The 20,668-nt window shown below is 53.6% G+C and overlaps 1 protein-coding gene across 1 annotated transcript in view; it reads right to left on the bottom strand.

Annotated features, from left to right (window-relative positions):
- Window positions 1–444: 444 nt before the first annotated feature.
- KLHL29 (kelch like family member 29) overlaps window positions 445–20,668 on the bottom strand; it is a 292,829-nt gene continuing 272,605 nt past the window's right edge. Inside the window, exons 7-14 of the mRNA XM_003787428.2 lie at window positions 15,507–15,709; window positions 14,350–14,609; window positions 12,208–12,406; window positions 11,883–12,065; window positions 11,532–11,712; window positions 5,382–5,575; window positions 4,947–5,091; window positions 445–2,582 (exon numbers count right to left, since the gene is read on the bottom strand). Of these exons, the coding sequence (XP_003787476.1) occupies window positions 2,399–2,582; window positions 4,947–5,091; window positions 5,382–5,575; window positions 11,532–11,712; window positions 11,883–12,065; window positions 12,208–12,406; window positions 14,350–14,609; window positions 15,507–15,709 (1,549 nt within the window). The 3' untranslated portion in view covers window positions 445–2,398. The remainder of the gene's footprint in view (window positions 2,583–4,946; window positions 5,092–5,381; window positions 5,576–11,531; window positions 11,713–11,882; window positions 12,066–12,207; window positions 12,407–14,349; window positions 14,610–15,506; window positions 15,710–20,668) is intronic.

Here is a 20,668-nt window from a genome sequence, read left to right as displayed (position 1 = left end):
ACTGGAAGGAAATCAATTGTTCTTCCTGGAGGAAGTGTGTTGTGCCTCTTCTAGGCCATTGATTACAGCTGCCTTTTGGTCCTGGCATAGTGCTGAAAATGTGTATTTTTCAGGCCCAGGAGTGATACCAGTGGGCAGATAACTTGGAAGCTTTCAGCTGCATGGTGTAATAAGAACACTTAAACTAAGGGGAGAGCCTCAGAGTGAATTCCGGGGTGTTTGCAAGTCCCTGTCAAGTTTGACCTTCAATTGTCCTTTAGTCTCGGCTTCCCTTTCAGCTTTGTACCTTCCCTTGCTAAGAAGTCTGATACTTTCTAATCACCCCAAACCTGCATTCCAGTCTGTAAGAGAACCAAGACACCTCACGGGTGAGAGATGGGACAGGGGTTTCGTGTCACTGTGGCAAAGATGGTGGCACACAAAGACATCACGCTGGCCTCCAGGTCTAGATCTATAAATATATTTATTATAATATAACAAGAACTTAACAATAAACATATACTATGTACAATACCATTACAGAGAACCCTGTTTTATATCATTCACAGAAATAGCCAGTTTTGCTCCAGTGTGATAGATGAGGAGAGAAACGGAATTTCAATGTCATCTGCATGGAGTCTTGAGCACTAGCACCTCCTTTGGAGGTAGACGCACACCAGTGCTGACGTCAGCCCTGCCCCGGGCAGTTAGGAATTTGTGCTCCGGTCCTTGGGTTCACACTTGCACCCTGTTTGACATAAATACTTTAAATGACATACAATGTATGTAGGTTTTGTGCTTATTACTTTTTAAAATAATAAATAATATTAAAAACTGCATAACGAAGCTCGGTATCCTGTCCAAGTGGGAGCCACACGGGTAGTGCTAGAAGTTGATGCCCGACATCAGGATTGGGATTTCGTGTCCTCAAATACTGAAAGATGGAAAGCGTGTCCTGTCTTTTTCTCCTTATAAATGGTGGTTATCATGAAATGACGGCAAGTTGACTTCCCAGATATAAAAGTGGTAAATGTGTATTTGGTACCAACTTCAACTCAACAGCGCGGTGGGAGCGGCGGCCTTCCTCCTGCCCTGGAGTGGAAACTGATTACCGTGTGAGGTTGGAGGGGCTAAGGACTAGTGGGAAGGCCTTTCGTTTTTGAGCCATGGTGTGACCTCCCTCCTGCTGTCCCTTCCCGCAGGTTCGTATGTGACAAGAGAGACTCTGCTGCTCATGCCCCTCAGGCCTGGGCTGCCGTGGCTTGCCTAAGAAGGCTGTCCCCATCCTGAGAGCTCTCATTACAGGGGCCTTAATATATAGCTATAAATATCAAAAATAGTCTCCTGTGCTTTGTAGACATTTATTCTCCCTCTCCCTCCTTCTCTTCCTGCCCATCCTGGGTCCTCAGCTTAACCTCATGGAGGGAGCTGGACGGTGCCGTGAGCCAGAACTGATGTCCTTCTAGAACAGACTCTTCTTCCTCGGATCATGCCTGCATGAGGCACAGCTTTTACGGGGCTGTTTGGGAGTTACTTCTAAAAATAAAATGGGGGCATTGCCCACCCCAGGAGAGATCCTCTATTCTGCACATAGAAAAATGAGAGCAAAGGCCCCCTCTGGCACTGCCTACAAAGAGCTTTGGGAATTCCCACTACATCATCCCTCTTGTGGCCTCCTCCTCTCTCAGTACTTAAAAATAGCCTTTTGTTTATCAAGAAAATGCCTCAGAAATCTAAATAATTCATATTGGGTAAGAGAAAGCTAGCACAATCACCTCGTCCTTCTCCAGCAAAAACATGGTAGAAAATCCTGTGAAGGGCAGACAGCTCTCTCCCCCGCTGTCCCCGTGGCTGCCACACCTGGCTCTGCACGGGCGGCTGGACTCCTCTTCAGCCCCAGCGGGGACTTGAGACGTACAGTACTGTCCCTTGTTCTCTCTTGGCCACTGGAAGTGTAGATTGGTTAAAAAACAAAAGTAGGAATCAAAGTGATAAGGACACTTTGATCTTATTCCAAGACAGCCTGATGCCTAATATTGTCATAGGGTAACTGATCTATGGTTGTTTAGGGATCAAGCTTGCTCTGCAGGAAGGAAAAAACAGCTTCTCTCTCCCAGTTGAAAAATATGTGAAACTCTATTGCACCGGGCAGAGCGCGTGCCCCCATTCAGAGCGCGTGCCTCTGCGGGGCCGGCGAGCCCCGGCTCTGCACGTTCGTGGTTCCTGCTGCTCGGGGAGCTGTGCCCCGTTTCACCCAAAGGCAAGGATGATTTTCTACATTCGATGTAGAGAATATTCAAAATGTTTAGCGCAGTGAGTTCCTTGATCATGTTTTGTTGGCCTCTCGTTGGCGTTGCTGAATAATTATCATTTGCCTCACCAGACTCGTCCATGGTCTTGCCGAGGGCTTTCTGCGATGTCAGCCACTTTGAATATATTTCTTTATCACCACGCAGCCGTGTCTGAACACCGGGCAGGGCATGTGGGGCAGGAGGGTCCATGTGTTGGTTGTGGGCTCGTAGGCTTCCATGTTGCCCAGGGCAGGGCCCTCACTGCTCACGATGCCTCCGGTGGCATAAATCTTGCCATCCAGCACCACAGCACTGTCAGAGGGAAAGCAGGAAGAGAATCAGGCACTTTGCTTCCAACTTGGACCTGGCAGAGTTTTAACCCTGTGTCCTATTGCAGGCTGCCTGTGCCCTTTTGGAAAAGTCATGGGTGTCCTTTGTCCTCTGACTCCAGCTGGCATTAAGAAAAATACTTTTCCTCCAGGGCAGTGGGATGCCCCGGTCCTTCCCTGTAAGCTGTGGGAAGATGCGCACCTGCTCTAGGCCTCCCAGCCCTGCCTTGCTGCTGCCTAAGCCGGCTGGGAGAGGAGCCGCCTCTGAGGCCCAGGTCACTCAGGCGCTATGGGGCATCTTTCCTGTGTTGCACACACAAATCCCTCGGAAAGGGACTCAGAGGCATGCCAGGAGAGAGAGCGGTGAGGGCTGAGTAGTAACTAAGCATCAGCCTCTTGGCTGGGAGCTCGGCCTGCCAGGGTCTCAGAGTGCTGTGCTTCACTCTGCGGGGAGTGGGGGGTGGGGGAGGGAGGTGGGCTTCCCTGTGGGACACTCACTGGGTGGGTCCTGCCATCTGCGTCAGCTCTTCCCATCTAGAGAGCTGGTGTCTCTTCCCTCTCTGCACTCTTCCTAATGCACTTCGGCTCCCCCTTCACACTAACATCCAGACCCCGGTTGCCAGCCCTGACTTCTCTCTCATTTCAGCTAATGGCCATTTCTTCTTGGCTATCCCTTGAAATTGAACACACAGCTCTTCAAAGCCTCCACCCATTTCTGAAATGCCTTGAACAGAATCCGTCAGTCGAGGTTTCTCATCAGACACCGAAGCTTCCAGCTCTCGCTCTCTCACAGTTCAGGGCTCAGTGCCATCTAGGTCCCGCCTGTTTCTCCTTTTGCCAGTAAACCTTTTCTCTGCTTCTACTGCAAGACCCAGCTTAAATTTCCCTTCTGCCATGAAGTCTTTCCCATCCACTCTAGCCCTCGCTGAGGCGTGGGCATCCTCCCCAAGTGGGGCTCAGTGCTCCAGCCGCCTGTCAGTGGTAGCCTGGTCAGACTGTGCTCTGCGCACCAGCTCCAGGCCAGCCTGAGATGTGGAAGTGCAGCTTGAGAACTGGAGAGTTTTGAGTTTGCTAATTGTCTGGTACAATCTCCTGTTTCACAGAACTTCCCCAAAGAAGGAACTTATGTGTCCAAGGTCACCTTATATACTGGTAGTAGGTTAGATCTTTATTGTTTTTTTAAGAGACAGAATCTGTTGCCTAGGAATGCAGCTCATAGCAGCCTCGAACTCCTGGAATCAAGTGATCCTCCTGCCTTAGCCTTCTGAGTACCCGGGACTACAGGGGTGTGCCACTGTGCCTGGCAAATTTTTCTATTTTTTTGTAGAGACAGGGTCATGCTCTTGCTTAGGCTGGTCTCCAAGTCCTGAGCTCAAGCAAACCTCTTGTCTCAGCCTCCCAGGTAGATTGGACTATGGGCATGTACCACTATGCCTGGCTAATTTTTTTACTTTTTATTTTTGTAAAGACTGTCTTGCTATGTTTCCAGGCACATCTTGAACTCTTGGCCTCAAGTGATCCTCCTACCTCAGCCCCCTCAAAGTGCTGGGATTACAGGTGTGAACCACTGTAGCTGGCTAGCTTATATTTTTTCTAGCTAAGCTACATAAACAATGGGCACTTAATAAGTGCGTCATGCTATTTGCACGTTGAGGACTCAGTGGTTACCTCTGCAGAGGCACAAGGTGTCTTTAAGAAGGATCTGTTATGGAAGAGCGATAATGGGGTTTCGGGGGGCCCTTCATTCCTTGTTCCTCTTAGTCCAGGAAAGGATGGGGCTGGAAGAGCAGGGACTGGCAGGCCATGGCACCAGGCAGCCTGGGGACCAAGCTGCACTCTGACCTCTACCTTCTCTGCCTGCAGGGGCAGTTCTGTGTATGCTTTTGCCCAGTCAGGTGCTGAGACTCTAGTGCAGCTGAACCTTGGGCCCCTCACTGGGCCTAGTTCCCAAGGGCCATCAGGATCATGTGCGCAATCGTGTCTGCAATGAGAGTGACCCCCCAGAAGCCCACATGTCCCTGCAGGACATTGCATGGCTCTGGCTTCGTGCTCCTTCCATCTGTGATGGTGCAGTGGTTCTAGGGGGAGGGTGGCCTTGTGCCTTCCTTTCTGCTTGAGGTGGGGTCAGCTGGAGCCCCAGGGTTGGGTTTCTGGGCAGGAGACTGCTGTAGGCTGCCCTGGGCACATGTTGGCTGACTCCGTCCCCAGGGCTGAGGGGAGGCCACTGCTCTGGGCCTGGGGATGCCCTGTGCCTTGTAAATCCTTGCAATCTCATTCCTCCCACTGCTCCTCCCTTGTCCCGCCCTCTTCCTTCCCACTCCCTGGCAAAGTCGCTGCAGCCCCTCACCTGCAGAACTGGCGAGAGTGGTTCATGTTTGGGCCTGCCTTTATGTTTCCTTTGTCAGGGTCATAGATGGTGGTCGCTCGGGCATAAGCCCCACCCAGGATGAAGACGAAGCCATTGAGGGTAACAGCCGGAGCATACTTGTTGTCTGCAAGGAGGAGAGCAGAGCAGGCAGGTTAAGGGTCCTGATCTTTCCTCCAGGGGAGGGAGCGGGACTGACCTCCCTCAGTCACTGATTGGCCTGAGACAGGTGTGGGGCTGGAGATATCTGGAGCCTTGGCTCAGTCTTTGCAGAACCTGGCTGAGGGCTCCCCAACTCGCTCTATCTCCCAGACGGGGATCTGCAGAACAGCTGGGCTTATCCTGCCTTCTGGGCTTGGGATCATGAGCCAGGGAGGTGGGGGTGCAGCCTGGCCTGAGGAGACTGCTGCATCTCACCAATCATTGGGGACTCGATGAAGCTCCACGTGTTGGTTTGTGGAATGTAAGACTGGAGGACACCCGCAGCACGGCCTGCCTCGTTCACCCCGCCAAACACGTAGATCTTGCCGCCACACACTGTGGCAGCTGCGGAGTGCACTGCCTTGGGCAGAGGGGCCACTGCCTCCCATTGGTTGGTGATGGTGTCATATCTGTAGACAGAAGAGAAAAGGAGCCCAGGGTCAAAGACGGGCCTTGTGAAGGGTAGAGACCACACCGAGGGCAGCAGACACCTGCCAGCACAGCCATGTGCTCCCTGCCCTTGAAGTCCCTGGAATAGCCTGGAGTCACACAGCTGGGGCACTGGGGTGAGTCACATGAGGCCACCCAGGGTCTAGTCCAAACCAGCCTTCTTTGCCTTCCTGCTGAACCTCGGGGGGGGGGGGCTTTTTTCCTCCTGTTACAGCCTCTGTGCAGATTCCCAACTTTGTCCCTTTGCTCAGATAGTGTCCTCTTGGCCCCCACAGCCTTCTCGATCCCGCTCAGTCCTGAACTGAGCACCTGCTGTATACCTAGTCTCTTGGCTGGAAACTGGGAAAGCAGGTAAATTAAACACCATTCCTGCCCTGGAGGACCTTATGGCTCAGAAGGGAAGACAGCCAAATAACACAGGCGGAAAACAATTAGAGTGCAGACACTCAAGGTGTGCATGCCGGGGACACCTAGCCAGCTTTCAGGAGTCGGGGCAGGCTTCCCGGGGCAGCTGATACCTGGGCTGTACCTTGCAGTCTGAATAAGCCACCCAGGAGTGGGTGGGCACCGGAAAGCACCTAGGTGCAGGGAGAAGTGTGGGCAGGGTGGTATTTTGAGAGAATCTGGAGTACCGATAGTCTTTGACTTACAATGGTCCAACTTACTGGTTTTTCGACTTTACTGTGGTGCAAAACCATTGTAGTTTTGACATAATGTGCAGGATTCAATAGTTACATATTTGATACTTTATTATTAATATAAAATAGGCTTTGTTTGAGATGATTTTGCCCAACTGTAAGCTGATGTAAGTGCTCTGGACATGTTTCAGGTGCGCTAGGCTAAGCTCTGCCGTTCGGCAGCTTAGGTGTCTTAAATACATCTTCAACTCACAATGTTTGCAACTTAAGATGGGTTTGGTGGGATGTAGTCCCCCAGGAAGTTGAGGAGCAGCTTGGAATCTGTAGGGGGTAGTTTTAACAGGAAGACCAGTTAATTACAGAAAGCTTGGTGAAAAGCAACAGTGGCTCAGACCAAGGAGTGACAGCAGTGTGAGGACACGGGGACAGAAGGTGAGCTGAATGTACATGGTAGCCATGGCCACTCATTAGCAGGATGCTGGAGTGAAGGGGGACAGAGTTGCTGAGGATGACAGGGCAGCTTGGGAGACTGGAAGGAGGGAAACACTGATGATATGTGGAAACACCCATGGGGAAAAGAAGGCGATCTCAGTTTTGTGGAGAGGGAGTTTAAGGCTTCTCTGGGTGACAGGTTGAGTATGTGCAGCGGGCAGTTGGAGTTAGAGATTTGCTGTAGATATTTGGCTTTGAGGCCTGATGTGGTGGCTCATGCCTATAATCCTAGCACTCTGGGAGGCCAAGGCGGCTGGATTGCCTGAGTTCAGGAGTTTGAGATCAGCCTAAGGAAGAGCAAGACTTCTGTCTCTACTAAAAATAGAAAAATTAGTGGGGTATTGTGGTGGGCACCCGTATAGTTCCAGTCCCTTGGGAGGCTGAGGCAAGGGCTCACTTGAGCCCAAGAGTTTGAGGTTGCTGTGAGCTGATGATGATGACATGACACTCTACCCAGGGAACAGAGTGAGACTCTGTCTCAAAACAAAACAACAAAACAAAGCAAAACATTGGCTTTGGGATCACTGGACAAGACAGAAGCTGAAGCTGAGGAGTGCGCCAGTGTGCCATGAACAAGGGGCTGAGGACGACCTCTCAGAGGGTCAGCCACTGGCCACTTTGCAGAAGGCAAATGGCTTCAGGGATGGAGAAAGGGATGAGTGTCAGTCTCAAATAAGTTACTGGCGCTGTGTGGTCAAGGGGCGCTTTAAGTGGAATGGGAGGCACAGAAACCATTTGTGTCTGGAGGAGCGCAGGGGAGGCTGTGTGGCCAGTGGAGATGGGAGGTGTGGCCTCTTCTCTGGGAAGGATCTTGGCTGTGAGGAGGCAGAGCAGGTGGGACCTGGAAAGGAATCTGGAGCTAAGAGGGGCTTTGTCAGTGGAATGCTGATGAATGTTCCACAAGCAGCTCTCCGGGGGAAGTTCTGATTTGTAGCATTTGAAGATTTCTGTGATGTAAATCCTCCCCGCTAGCTGATATCAGGTTACCGGTGGGATACTGCTCAGTGCAGCCGGGGAGAGACGTGCCGTGGCCATCATGACCGGGAATCTCCTCCATACCCTGTATATGAGGCATACATAACCTCCAGAGTGGAGTAGCAAAACATTATAAAAAGTTAGGAAGTGATGAGCTTTGAGTATGGATTCTCTTTGTTTTTAGTATATTTAACTATAAGTGCATACAACTTAACTTTTAATAATAGCTGTGGCTGACAACTGACTTGCAGATTTACTGCATTTTAATGTTCAGCTCTCAGGAGCCCTCATGAACTGGCTGTAGCTCACCATGGGCTTTGGTAATTTGGGGGGTTGGGGAAAGTGTAATTGTGTTTACCTGCTGTTAGGAAGGAGCCAAACTGGGTAAGGAAAGGTTAAATACATACGAAAGAGAAGGGGGTGCTGATGATTCGGGTAGATGCAAAGTGACTCCAAAGTGGGGAGGGGAACCAGTGTCCACGAGGGCAGGAGGGAGGAAGGCAAGGGGGGCAGGTGGGGGTGCGGGTGCGGAGTGACAGGTGAGAAGGTGAGCGAGTGCTTGACTGATGCAGCAAGGGTCAGAGTTGGTGTGAGTACCGGGGTTATCTGTGGGGTCAGAGCTCTGAGGAGAGAGGTAAAGATGAGAAATGGCTGCTCTGGACAGTGGGAAAATCTGTCAGCAAGAGAAACCCAAAAAGATTGCCCTGCAACATTAAGGACCCGGGGGGGACGGAGGCCTTTCGCAGCATACTGGCACCAGTGCGTGGTGAGGAGGAGTTCTCTTCGCTGGCATTTGATCTTCAGGCTAGGCATGGAGCAGGCCAAGAGCTGGGTTGAACAGCGCTGGTGTATGCGTGGTGCAGGGCAAGGCAGCAAAAGAAGAGGATGGGGTGATGGAACACAAGTGCCAGACCAGACAGGGGAAACAGACCACAGGAAGCAGCTGCGGGGACAAGAAGCCTTGGGATGAGGCAGCCTGGCCAAGGTGCTGCGACCTTAAGGTCTTTCTTCATGGGGCAGCTTAAATCTCAGTGCCCAGCGTTTCTGCCCCATGTTCCTTGGGGGTCCTCTTTCCTAACTCCAGCGGCACCAGCACTCACTCTGGACCTCCCAGCAGGTGACATAGGTGACACAGCTACTGTTCCACATGTGCCTGGACCCAGAGCAGAGCCTTGGTGTGGGCTCACTGTGCCACCAGCACTGGGTTTTCTGGGGTAGCACACGGTGCCCACTCTCTCCTGGCTCAGATCCCTGTACACTGCTTTCCCTTAGCCCACACCTCTGGCCCTGAGCGAGGGCGATGGATGTGCTTGGTTCTGTGCTTGGTTTGACAAGAGGCTGGAGAATCTTAAAGGGCAGCAGCAGGACTGATTCAATTAAGACCCAGACGAATGATATGTGGCTTATATGCAATGGAGTAAGTGTCTTTTTGGACAGTGTCACAAGTTCAGATATGTGTTTTTTAAGCCAATATGGCAGAGATCCAAAGAGCTCCTGCAGCAGGAGCTGGGAGACAGTGGAAGATTATGTGGCTGTTAGTCCTCAGTTTTTCAGTATGATGGCACATTGCACCAAATGCACATTTCCTGAGAGCTTGTTATTCCAGGTGGCTGATTGCCAAGCCATGAGCCCTCCCGTCAGCTCAATCTGTCAGCTTCCTGCTTGAGAAGGATATGCTAATGACATGCAAATGACCCCGCGGAGTGAGGCGCTCTGCTATCATTTATCCAGTAACCACAGCTACTGCAATACATTGCCATAAAATATTAGACCCAGTTATTTATATAATGATATAATACAGGTTTGTCTATTGCACTGTTGTTTTAATCTATAATTATATAATCTTGCTCTATTCCTGTAATACCATAATGTAATATAATTATAATGCACCATATAGCTCATTCATTATCAATATAATGGCAATTTGTACTGTTAGTGCTTCCTGGGGGACAAAACACCCTCGCGTCTGTCCCCATTACCCTGACCTTCCTGTCACCCTGAATTCTCATCATTGCCACCTTGTGGCACAGAAATGGACTTGCTCAAAGGAGCTCTGCTCTTTGGGAAGCAGGAGGCCTCCCTTCCCCTCCACCCTCCACCTGACCTGCAGGCACATTGCTGGGTGGGGGCACTTCACATCTACATCCTGTCCCTACAAGGGCAGCTGACATATCCTCCTGGTGTGCGGAGGAAGTTTCTAGGCCCTCTCGGGACACCGTGCTGTCCCTGACTGCTCCTCCAGCTGCTGAGGGATTCCAGGGTGGTCTTGCTCACACTGTGCCGGAGCTGATGATCCACCAGGGATGGTCAACACAGGCATCCCCCAGGCCTTGGCGAAGTACCCAGGACCCTAGGGGAATGTCTCTACCTTTTCGCTGGCCCATTTGATCCTCTAGCAAATCCCTGTACTTATCAACAACCGTAAGTTTGCAAAATGAGTAATCAGTGTCTTAAGAGATTAAAAATACTGACGAAAACAAGACAGGATGACGGTTGTAGCTCAGTTTACTCCTACATAGGAAATGCCTCCTTTTTCATGTGTTTATTATCAGATGATAAATGACTAGAAGCTGGTGCTTCCAGAAGGCCTGGGGCACCCACAGCCAGGCAGCTGGTCACTCTGAGGGCCGCTAGCATCAGGACTGATCCCGGCCCCACGACGGCATGCAGATCCTCGTGATCACATGGGGATTCCCCATGATCTCCAGATCAATGTGACAATTAAACGTTGTTACTGAGACATCTCTGGGCTCCACTTGGGGGAGTTAAGAGCCCACAATGAACATTCAGAGCCCGTCTCACTCTGAAACCATCTTTGCTATAACATTTGTCAAGTGTCCAATTAACCACGGAGGGAAAGAAAATACAAATTGAGGGCTCTGTGTGCCTTCATAGGCAAAAGATGTCACATGGGAGGATATGATTTCTAGTGGCAGCTGATGATGGTTGGGGGCGTGGGCTCGGGGGCAGGAGGGGGGACAAAGGCTCTGGTGATCCTAACTGCCACCTCCTGGATTGTACTTCGAGGCCAGGACAGCCTAACTTGTCACTCTCTGGGGCACCAGTTTCTCGAAAAGCAGGACTAAGCCTCCGTGTTCTTCCGCTGACTCATGAAGCTTCCTGAGCTCTTCCCCTGGGCGTCTGTTCTCTGCAAGAACAGTCTCTTCAGCTCAAAGGAAAAGGATTATTCCCACCTAGAAATACTCTCCAGTCTGTGTTCCTCACACCTCTGTCTGAGCCTACACAGTGGCCTCAGGAAGAAGCCAGCCTGGGACTCTCAGCAGAAGGCGGGTTGACACACATGGTTCTTGGGCACTTCAACTTATTTTTTCTTCTGGAGAATTCTAAAGGGTTGGCCAGACTGCCCACAACCCAGATTACTTAGTTTGCGTGCAGTGACCTTTTGCTGCATTACGAACAGATTTCCTGGAGTGTGTGGATGGATAGAGGGAGGCCCCCAGTGTGTGACACCCCGCTTCACAGGGACAAAGAGGCAGGGCCCATGTTCTGGCCATTGGTTCCAGCTTTTCCCTGTTTCCAGCCAGTGCGGTTAGGCTCAGCCTGTGCCTCTCAAGATTGGATCTTGGGCCTTTGGCTTGTGACATGTAAGTGGGATGTCAGCCCCTAACCAAAAGGGACAAAAGTGCCCCATCTCAGTGACTGGGGAAGGCTGAAGCAGGTATTATCCTGACTTTTATGTCACATCCCACAGCCCTCTCCTGCTATGGTGTTTGACAAGTCTGGGACTGTAGCTTGCTCAATGGACTCATCTCCAGTACATCGACACTGGGGGTGAGTGTGGCCTCATTACCTCTCCACGTGGTCCACGTTGCCTGCCACGCCAAGGCCCCCAAGGGTGTAAATCTTCCCGTCGTAGACCAGGCTATTGTGCCGACAGCGGGGGACCGTCATTCTGGAGACAAGGTTCCAGTTATCGAGTAGGGACATGTAGCACCAGACATCCGCCAGTGTCACCCCTGACTCCATCCCACCTGTGGGGAGTAGGAGAGGTACAGAGAGCAGGCAGGGTGAGGACAGGCCTGAGGCTAGCAGGCCCAGCCCCAGGGTCAGAAGGAAAAGGCTCCACCTGCAAAGTGGACACTTCTGGGCTTTCCTCAGCCCTGACATGGACTCAGTGCCCCCCAACCCCCAGGGGCCTCACCTGAGAGGTAGATGTTGTCCCCGGCACTCACTACACTGAAGAACTCGCGGTCATAGAAAGGCAGCGAGGCCAAGGGGTACCACTTGTTGTTCTGTGGGTTCCAGCAGGTGACAGCCACCAGCGAGCGCTGGGTCATCCCCACCATCTGACGGCCCCCAACCAAAACGATGACCTCAGCCACACCTGCAGGGACATGGAGGGGCACCCTTGGGACACACCCTGACATCATCAGCATCTGTGCCTGGCATCTCTCTGGGTGACCACCCAGAGTCGGGCTGACCCTAAGGCACCGGCCCTTGGGGGTTCAGGGCTTGTCCCTGGATACCTGCTGAGAGGCGGGGCCTGGTCCGAGGTGTCTGCATCTCCTGGCGGGCATGGGGCAGCATGTGGTAGCGTTTGGCCTCGTTGACTAGGTCCCGACAGGCTTCTGATGACTTGATCAGCTCCTCATTGTCGACCACGTTGAGCAGGTAGCTGGGGTGGATGAAGGGGAGGCGGACCACTGCCAAGAGCTCAGCTGCGTACTGTATGGTAAAGGGGACACGAAACTGTCTTAGCTGACAGAGAGGACGCCACCTCCTTTCAGCTGAATTGAGAAGGAAAGAAGAGGTGTGGGACTGCACAAAAATGGTCAATACCAGTCCGCATTGGGCTTGGGAGTGCAGACGCTGTGCTCAGCCAGCCTAGACAGAGCTCCAGTGAGCCGGGGGTGGGAGAGTGGGATGACTGGCATGCTGCAGCTGGCCTGGGGGGCTGCCCATCCATCTCTGCACTCCACTCAGCTCATGCACCCCACAGTGGGCAGACTGGAGAGGATCAGGGCTAAAACAAGGAGGGTGTGACCCTGGAAGAGCTGTGGGTGCAGCAGGGATTTAGGAACAGGTGGGAGGACCCAGAAAAGCTTCAAGAAGACGGTGATTGTCAAGTCCGCAAATCCATCCATGAGAGCTGCATCCCCATAGCACCAGCATCCTTCTGCAGTGTCCCACACCTTCAGCTGGCCCTGGCCCCTGACCTCTGACCCTGTGATGAAGAGTTTCACTGGCTGACTTGAATCTCCTCTCCTGTCTGACAACTCCACTCATAGCTCCACTGGAGTTTCTTCCACCAAGTAACTGTGAGCACTGGGTGCCTCATACTCAGCTCCTTACTGGGGTGCTAAGACCCAAGAGACCCAATCTCTGACCTTGAGGGGTGCACAATTAAATGGGGGGGTCTGTCCCATAAAAGTCCCTGAGGGACGAGAGGAGGGGTCTAGTTTGGTGTTGTAGTGGGTCAGGAGAGAGATGTGAGATGCTTGAGCTGGCTGCACACGGACTGGCCAACTTCTGCCAGGCACAAGGAGGGAGGAGGTCAAGGCCATCTGAAGTTCTGCGTAGAGACGTTGGAGAGAGAGAATGGTACCTTTGGATGCAAGAGGCTTTTGTGGAACAATTAGCAGACAAGGAGAATGAGTGTGGACAGGCTGGCAGGGACCAGGGCTGCTATCCCTGCAGAGCTGAGGAGGGGGCTAAGGAGGGCTGTAAGCAGAGGGACTGGGTGATCAGTTTGCTCTTTAGAAAGACCACTCAGGCCAGAGGGTGGGAAGTGGACCTGGAGGGAGCAAGACTGAAGGTGGGAAACCACTTAGGGCTGCAGTAACCCCAGCACAGCTGGGGAGGCCAGAATGGGAGAGAGGGAAGTCAGGCCACTCCAGGGGAAGTAAGGGGGAGAAAGGGCATTGTGTGGCCAAACGGACATGGAAGATGTGGGGGGGACCTGGGCTTCCATCTGGGATAACGGGCGGGGCTGAAAGAAGGAGCATGGGAAGAGCTGTGGGCCTGATGAATTAGATGGATTTGGAGGATGTCCTGCAGAAATGGCCAGTGGGTGACTGAAGTGAGAAGTCTGGAGCTCCGGAGAAGGTTCTGGGCTGGAGTCACAATGAATTGTGGCAGTCACTGTGAGTAGCTGTCCCACCTAACTTCCTCTGAAATAAACCTCACCCTCCCCATTTTTTTCTGGTCAGAAAGGCCGGTGGACAGCATCTTTGCATCCTCTGTCCACCCCATCTATTCCGCCCTGAGGGACTCACATTCCTGTCATCACTTGTGTAGCAGTTTCTAACAGCCAGCGTGGCTCCCATTTGGTCCATCCAGGTTCTTTCTATCCCTCAACAACCAGAGCACCTTGCTGGGTCTGTGCTCCTGGAGCCCCAGAGCACCCTGGCTCAGATACTCACTTCTCCCTGCAGGGCCCAGATACTGCCTGTCCAGGCCCTTCGGTTCCCTTCAAGGTGGAATGCCACCCCTCAAGCATCTGTGGTGACAGATTTCTCATGTCTGAGCCCTCTCTTCACCTCTCTGCTGCCCAGGGGAGCAGGACCAGCCTCTCTCTCCCTGGTCCTGCTCCCATAGGCTCTCCTGCTGGAGAAGGTGGCCCTGCCTCCTTCACTGCCCTTCATCCTTGCTGCGGACCCCATCCCTACCTGTGCACGTGATGCAGGGTCCTTCTTGATCCACTTGATGACTGTCTCATACACCAGCTCCTCGGCCTTGGTGTTGAGGCTGTCATTGGAGACGTAGGCGATGAAGTCATCCTTGGAGATGCTGAGTATTTCCTCCTGGGCCGCCACCTCGGGGAAGATCTGCAGCGCAAATGCCTTGGCCATGTGGTAGAGCTCACTGCACTGCATGGCCTCGGCCATGGCCAGCACCCCCAGGCAGTTGCTGGCAGTCAGCTGCTTCTCTAGGGGCAAGAGTTCAGGACCACTGACCCAAGGGCCCTGGAAGTGGTCACCACCTGTTCCCATAACTGCCACCCTGGATCTCTCTCAGAGCCTATGTCGTGTGCCCTGCCTACAGCACTCGTAGTCCCCATAAGCCACTTCCTATGTCTCTGGAGCCTTGGGTCCATGTCTCGATATTCCTCTGCCCCTCGTAGGGCCTCCTTGGGAGAAGGACCTAGCCTGTGAGGCATGGAGTGTGGGCACTGGGCTTGGGGCTTCCTTATTGCCTGTTGTGGGAGGAGGCCTGGGCATCAGAGGCCAGCCAGGGCTGGGGCAGGAGTCCCGCCAAGGCTCACAGTGTCTTCCATGGCAGAGATGGGCATAGCTGAGGTTAGGTCAGTAGTAGTACCTCTCACATGCCCATCTGCCTTCTCCTGTCTGAATCTGGGGTCCATCTGCCAGCTCTCCTGAGGTCTGGCTCATGGTTCTTCCAGCCTAGATGTGTTTGGGTCTTTTTGTGAGCCAGACTCTGCTGCTGTGCTTGCTGTCCCTTCTAGGCTGCTCAGTGGCCTCAGCTCACCTTGCCAGCTTGCTCCCATGTCTGGGCTCAGCCCCTGACTTTCTCTCTCTGTGCCCCACACTCCAGGCCTGTTTTCACAAGGCACTTTGGGGCACAAGGCACCCATCCCCTACAGAAAACCAACACAGATTCCCTTTCAGTTTATGCCAGTGAAGGAGGGCCTTTGTGTAGAGGGTTATCCAAATTATCATCTTAAAACAGCTTTGTGAAACCCAGCCATGTCCTGGGGGGCTTTGGGGGTACACACACAGCCCTCCCCTCACTATCCTTGCTGTGTAGGGGTCTTTGCACATCTGCGCTTCTCCCCTCAAGGGACACACATGCCCTCAGGGCTCACCGAGGAAGGACACGCAGACTTTGCAGAAGGTGTGGAACTGGAACTTGCTGGCCGCCTCCAGCAGGGTCTTGGCATTGGCCGAGTCGATGACCAGGGAGCCCGTGTAGACAAACTCCAGCAGCAGCTCCAGGACGTCCGCCTGCAGGTTGGACAGGACGAGCTCCAGCTTCTCCCGGCCGCCCTGGCCACCATCTTGCACCGACCTAGGCACAGAGACCAGGATGTCCTCACCTGCTGCCCCTGCGGCCACTGTGCCGCCTCCTCACAGGGCTAGATCTCCCTGCGCATCTTGGTCACGCCCTTCGTTTTAGGACTCAAAGGACACAGCAATGACACACCTGAACCTAATGGCCTACACGGGATCTGAAAGAGAAGAGTCTGACCAGAGACGCCCAAAAGAACAGAAAACCCTGCTTATCACTACTCGGCATGTCCATGCAAAAAAAGATGCAAATCAAAAAGCATGAGCTATGGATGGGGACGAGGACCAGGACTGGCCTCAAAGGGAAACAATACGGTTCAGCCCACAGCTGGCCCACATGTCCCGGCCTGGCCTGTCCCCACCTGCCTCAGATGGCAAATACTCCAAGGAGACCGAGGCTCGGGAGGCACCAATTGGCTATGTCTCCAGCCAGTCCAGAGACAGCCTCTGGTCACCCAAAGGCTGAGGGCCCTAACCTGCCCAGAACCGCCCCCATGTCTTTCCGAAAGCATATTGTTTCCTTTGAGGCGTGGAAAGGAAGCCCTTCATGACATTGCTTTAAAACTGAGGAGAAGACAAGACAGACGGACAGAATGGTCAGAGCTGGGAGGAGGGGAGAGGGAACAACCAAGGACTTCCGCCACAGACAGCCAGCAGCCATGACCTGGGACCTGGCCCGGGGCGGGGCCCTCCTGCCACATGGAACACGGGGTCAGAGGTCAGAGTGTCCTGCGTGTAGAGTGTGCATCGGGCTTGTGAACTGGGGGGAGCAGGGGAGGGACACAAATATATAAGTATGTTTATATCTGGTGTCTACAGAAATACAAAACCATTGCAAAGGCTCCTACGGCCTGGTGGCCGCCCTAAAGCTGGACCTGGAAGGAAACAGATAAGATGAAGCAAGAATAACACCAATACAGAAGTGACGCCAGGAGGAAAGCACCCGGAGCGTTAGGAGTCCGGAGGCAGGTTTCCCAGAGGCCACCGGCTTAGCCACCTGTCACGGCCACTCTGACCAGTTCTCCTTCCTGCCGTGGGCCGGGCTGGCCACGTGGCTGGGAAACAACTCCTGTGGTCCACTCACTCACTCGCGAGGAGGCCGGGGGGAAGACTCTTGTGACTGGTCCCTTGGGTGCACCTGTGGCTGGCAGTGGGGCCATAGAGGTTTCCAGCCTGCTCGCAGAGAGGGAGGCGGCTGCCGTGTGGGTGGGTGGAAAGAATGCTGGGCTGGGATCTGGGGGTGCTGGGGACCCCAGCTCTGCCACCGACAGGTGGGCAGCCTTGGCCTCCTGGGCCCTCAGCCTCCTCTTCTGTAAAACAAGAGGGTTGAACTAGATGAGGTCTAACTTCCATGGAGATTTTGTATGTGACAGAGGCTGGAACATGTCCTTCCCTGGAGAGTCTTCCCTACATGACAGTACCTGAGATTCACCACTAAGCAACATTCTCTGGCTAGGCACTGGCCTCTCAGGGCCTAAAAAAATACAGATGTAACTGGACAGAGAACAGATTGCGCTGTGATCCTGCTGCCAGAGCCAGTATCCTGGGCTCACCTTCCCGGGGTCCTACCCTGAGCCCACAAAATGGCTCATCTGACCAGGGGTTCTCAGGGGCCTTCTGTCCCCAAGCCCTGGACAAGCCCCACAGACTGAGGGACCAAGGTATGGGCTCCACAAATGGGGTTAGCAGAGGCACCTCCAAACCCTCCCATATATGTGTATGGTGGCTCCTGAAGTGACTTAACGCACCTAGTCTTCTGTTGTCAGGGTGGATTTTCCATGCTTGGGTGACTTTACGCATAAAAATAGTTCATTATGTGATCATTTATCCTAAACACCCCAGGCCTCAGAGGCCATCTGGTCAAGCTGGTACCTATGTTTTTGAGGCCTCGGCCTCCATTCCTATAGGACACTGTCTGGCCTCTCCTCCTCATGCTCTTCCTATTCTGTGGGATCACCCTGGGCCACAGCCAGGGCAGGGTTGGAGAGGCCAGTGTAGGGCTGGTCACCCCCCAAGACCTCAGTCCTGCAGCCTCTGCCTCTGGCTAGCCCACCTGCCCACCTAGGAGCCCTCAGGCAGAGGAGTCAGATCACATGCATATACGTGCGTACTCACATGTGCACACACACGCTTACTTGCATGCACACACATGCACTCATGCACACCCATGGGTGCGCATATGTGCACACACGCACACCCTGAAATGGATGTGACCGTGAGGACCGTGGCGTCACTGGGGGGAGGGACGCTGAGCAGAAGGGGAACGTGGCCCAGTGATGGGTATGGTGGGCTGGCCCCTTCACTGAGGGTCTGAGCCAGGGAGAGGTCTGGGGACAAGGTGAAGCCTGCATAAGGGGGCGCACAGGTGCTGCCTCTGTTTGGGAGACCCTGGTCACAGTTGTGGCTCTGGTCCCCCTGGCCTCTGTAGGGTAGGGGGCTGTTGGGCTATTGCAAAGAATTGCTGGAGGTTCCAGAATGACTATTCCACTTGGCCACAGAGGGACACTTGGGAATATGATGGAGGCTCTGTATGCAACTGAATTCAAGATCCAGAGGAGGCCAGGCCCCAGGCACAAGGCCATGTGGAGGAGGCCAGGCCCCAGGCCCAAGGCCATGTGGAGGAGGCCAGGCCCTAGGCACAAGGCCATGTGGAGGAGGCCAGGCCCTAGGCACAAGGCCTGTCAGGCAGGCCTGACACAGTGGTGTTCGTGTGGCTGAGAGACCTGTGAGGGAGGTTGGGTGGCTCCCTACCCCCGACAATCAGATTGCTCTGAGACTGGATCTCAGTGTCCTGAGCAGAGGTGCCCTAGGGGACACCTACCTCCCCTGATGAGTGGCCCTGGTCTCTGATGGGGAGCAGCATCCTCAGTGGGTGGCTGTTCTGTCCCTGCCCTGAGCTGCCTCTTGTTCTGTTCCACTCAGCCCTATGGAGTGACTTGGGGAGCTGTCTAGCAGGCTAGGAATAGGCAGTAGACCTTGTTTGTGAACCTGACACTTGGGGTGCTGCCCCACCCACATGGCCAAGGGCTCTGTCAGAAGACTGAGACTGCCTGGGGCAACCTTTTTCCTAGTGGGGGTGGCTCAGGGGACCCAGGGCCTAGGACTCAGTATCTGCTCTGTGGAAGTGTCAGGAATGGCTGGTCCCAACAATTAGGATGTTTGAAAACCTGCAATTAGCAACGGGCTCATATGGAGAATTACCCTCCCTGGGCCCCTCACCTACCTCCCCTGGTTAGTGGTCAGATGTTTTCATTTTGCCCAGGTGGTGGGTGGCTGGCAGGGAAGGAGACCGGTGTCCTCTCTGCCCGGGAGCGCAGCCCTCTCTCCTGACATGACTCCCATTGGCCCCACGCATGGAAACCTGGGCATGTCATTAGCTATAGGGCACTGACACAGGCACATACGAATGTCACTTGTCCCTCCCCACCTGTTGTGACTTAGTGATGTGTCTGGTTTATGTCATTCTGCCAGTGCCCAAGGTGTGTGACTCTCTCTTCTCATTATCTGGCTTCCAAGCCACACCTGTCTATTCTTGCAGAGAAAGGTACATAAGCTGTCCTCACAGTGCCCAGCTGTTCAGGGAAGGTGAGAAGGGTGTGTGGCTTGCTGTGTGGCACTCCTCTCATCCAGGCTGCACCACTTGGTCAGGCAGACCCTTTGGTCAACATTTCTTGTTGTGGTGGGGAGGATGTGAGAAGCCCAGGGCCTAGACCTGGGGCTTTGTGAAAATCAGCTTAGAAAAATCAGCTAATTTGTTCATCCATTTCCATTCCACTGAAAAGAGAATGTAATTCAAATGTGGCATAGGCTCGCATAGGCTTTGGGCAATGAGGCTTTCGGGGGGTGGGGGGGCACAACGCCAGGTCCAGGTCTTTGTCCCATTTTTGTGATGAGGGGCAGCTTTCCTCCCTGGCTGGGCATTTCCTCCCACACCCGAACTTGGGGAGCATATTTGGAAGGGACAGCAGGGGTGGGGGGCAATGTCTCTGCTGTCTTTAAGGAATGTCTCCCTGTCCTTCCTGACAGACCTTGGCCCATCCGGCCATCCCTGAGAGTGCTTTGGCCTTCAGGGTACAGATGAAGGTGCTCCTCCTACAAGGGCCAGAAGAGGAAGGGCAGCTCTACATCCTGCCCACTGGGCTGAGAAACCAGGACCCTTGCTGGGGACCCCCAAGCGCGGACCCAGGTGAGGACTGCTCTATGCATTGCTGCTCACGTATCCTCCAGAGACAGGATTTGCACCCTGATCACCTCAGGGACTCAGGTGGGGAAACCAAGGACGGGGGCAGCATTCTCAGCACAGATTTTGCTCTGAGCTTCTGATGGACAGTGTGCGCCTGTGCATATGTCTCCAAGGACTCCGGGGCGTTCGGCCGGCAGCCTAGAGGAGCCAGCTCCCTCACAGTTTGGGGTGGGTGCCTGTGTCTGGGGGAATTTGTCTTCCTGGGGGAGTGGAAGACTGTGGCCAGTTTCTAAGTTTTTGTAACATCTGTGCACACACACACCAGTGCACACACGCGTGCCCACACAGCCAGCACACACAATCTACACCTGGCCATGCTGTCAGCTCTCGAATTTCACTTTCCTTCCTCACAAACTTTGTTCAAAAGTAAAACTACATATTTTGTTCTTCTGTGGTTTAGTAAATGAATGGTAACAGCTAAAGCTTTGGAGTCAGACCTCTAGTCAAAGCTCCCTGCTGGGTCAGCAGGGGTTCATCTGTCCCTGACAGAGCTTGCCCAGGGTGGGTCAGTGCTGACCCCCTCAGGTCCCACGGAGGGTCCCGCTCCCTCCCCTTACAAGAGTGAAGCTTCCCAGGAGGGAGGCCCCTGCTTAGGAGGGGCCACATCTCTCTGCAGGGCACCCCTTATAGGAGCACATTAAGCCTCCAGGGTCACAGATGCAAAGGGGACTGGCATGACACAGTGACAACACCAGCTGCTCTCTGACCACCAAGAAT

This window comes from Otolemur garnettii, unplaced genomic scaffold (assembly GCF_000181295.1).
Source record: "Otolemur garnettii isolate 467f Iridium unplaced genomic scaffold, OtoGar3 scaffold00022, whole genome shotgun sequence".
NCBI classification, from domain to species: Eukaryota; Metazoa; Chordata; class Mammalia; order Primates; family Galagidae; genus Otolemur; species Otolemur garnettii.
Note: the sequence above shows the minus strand (reverse complement) of the source record. Positions and strands in the feature narration are given on the sequence as shown.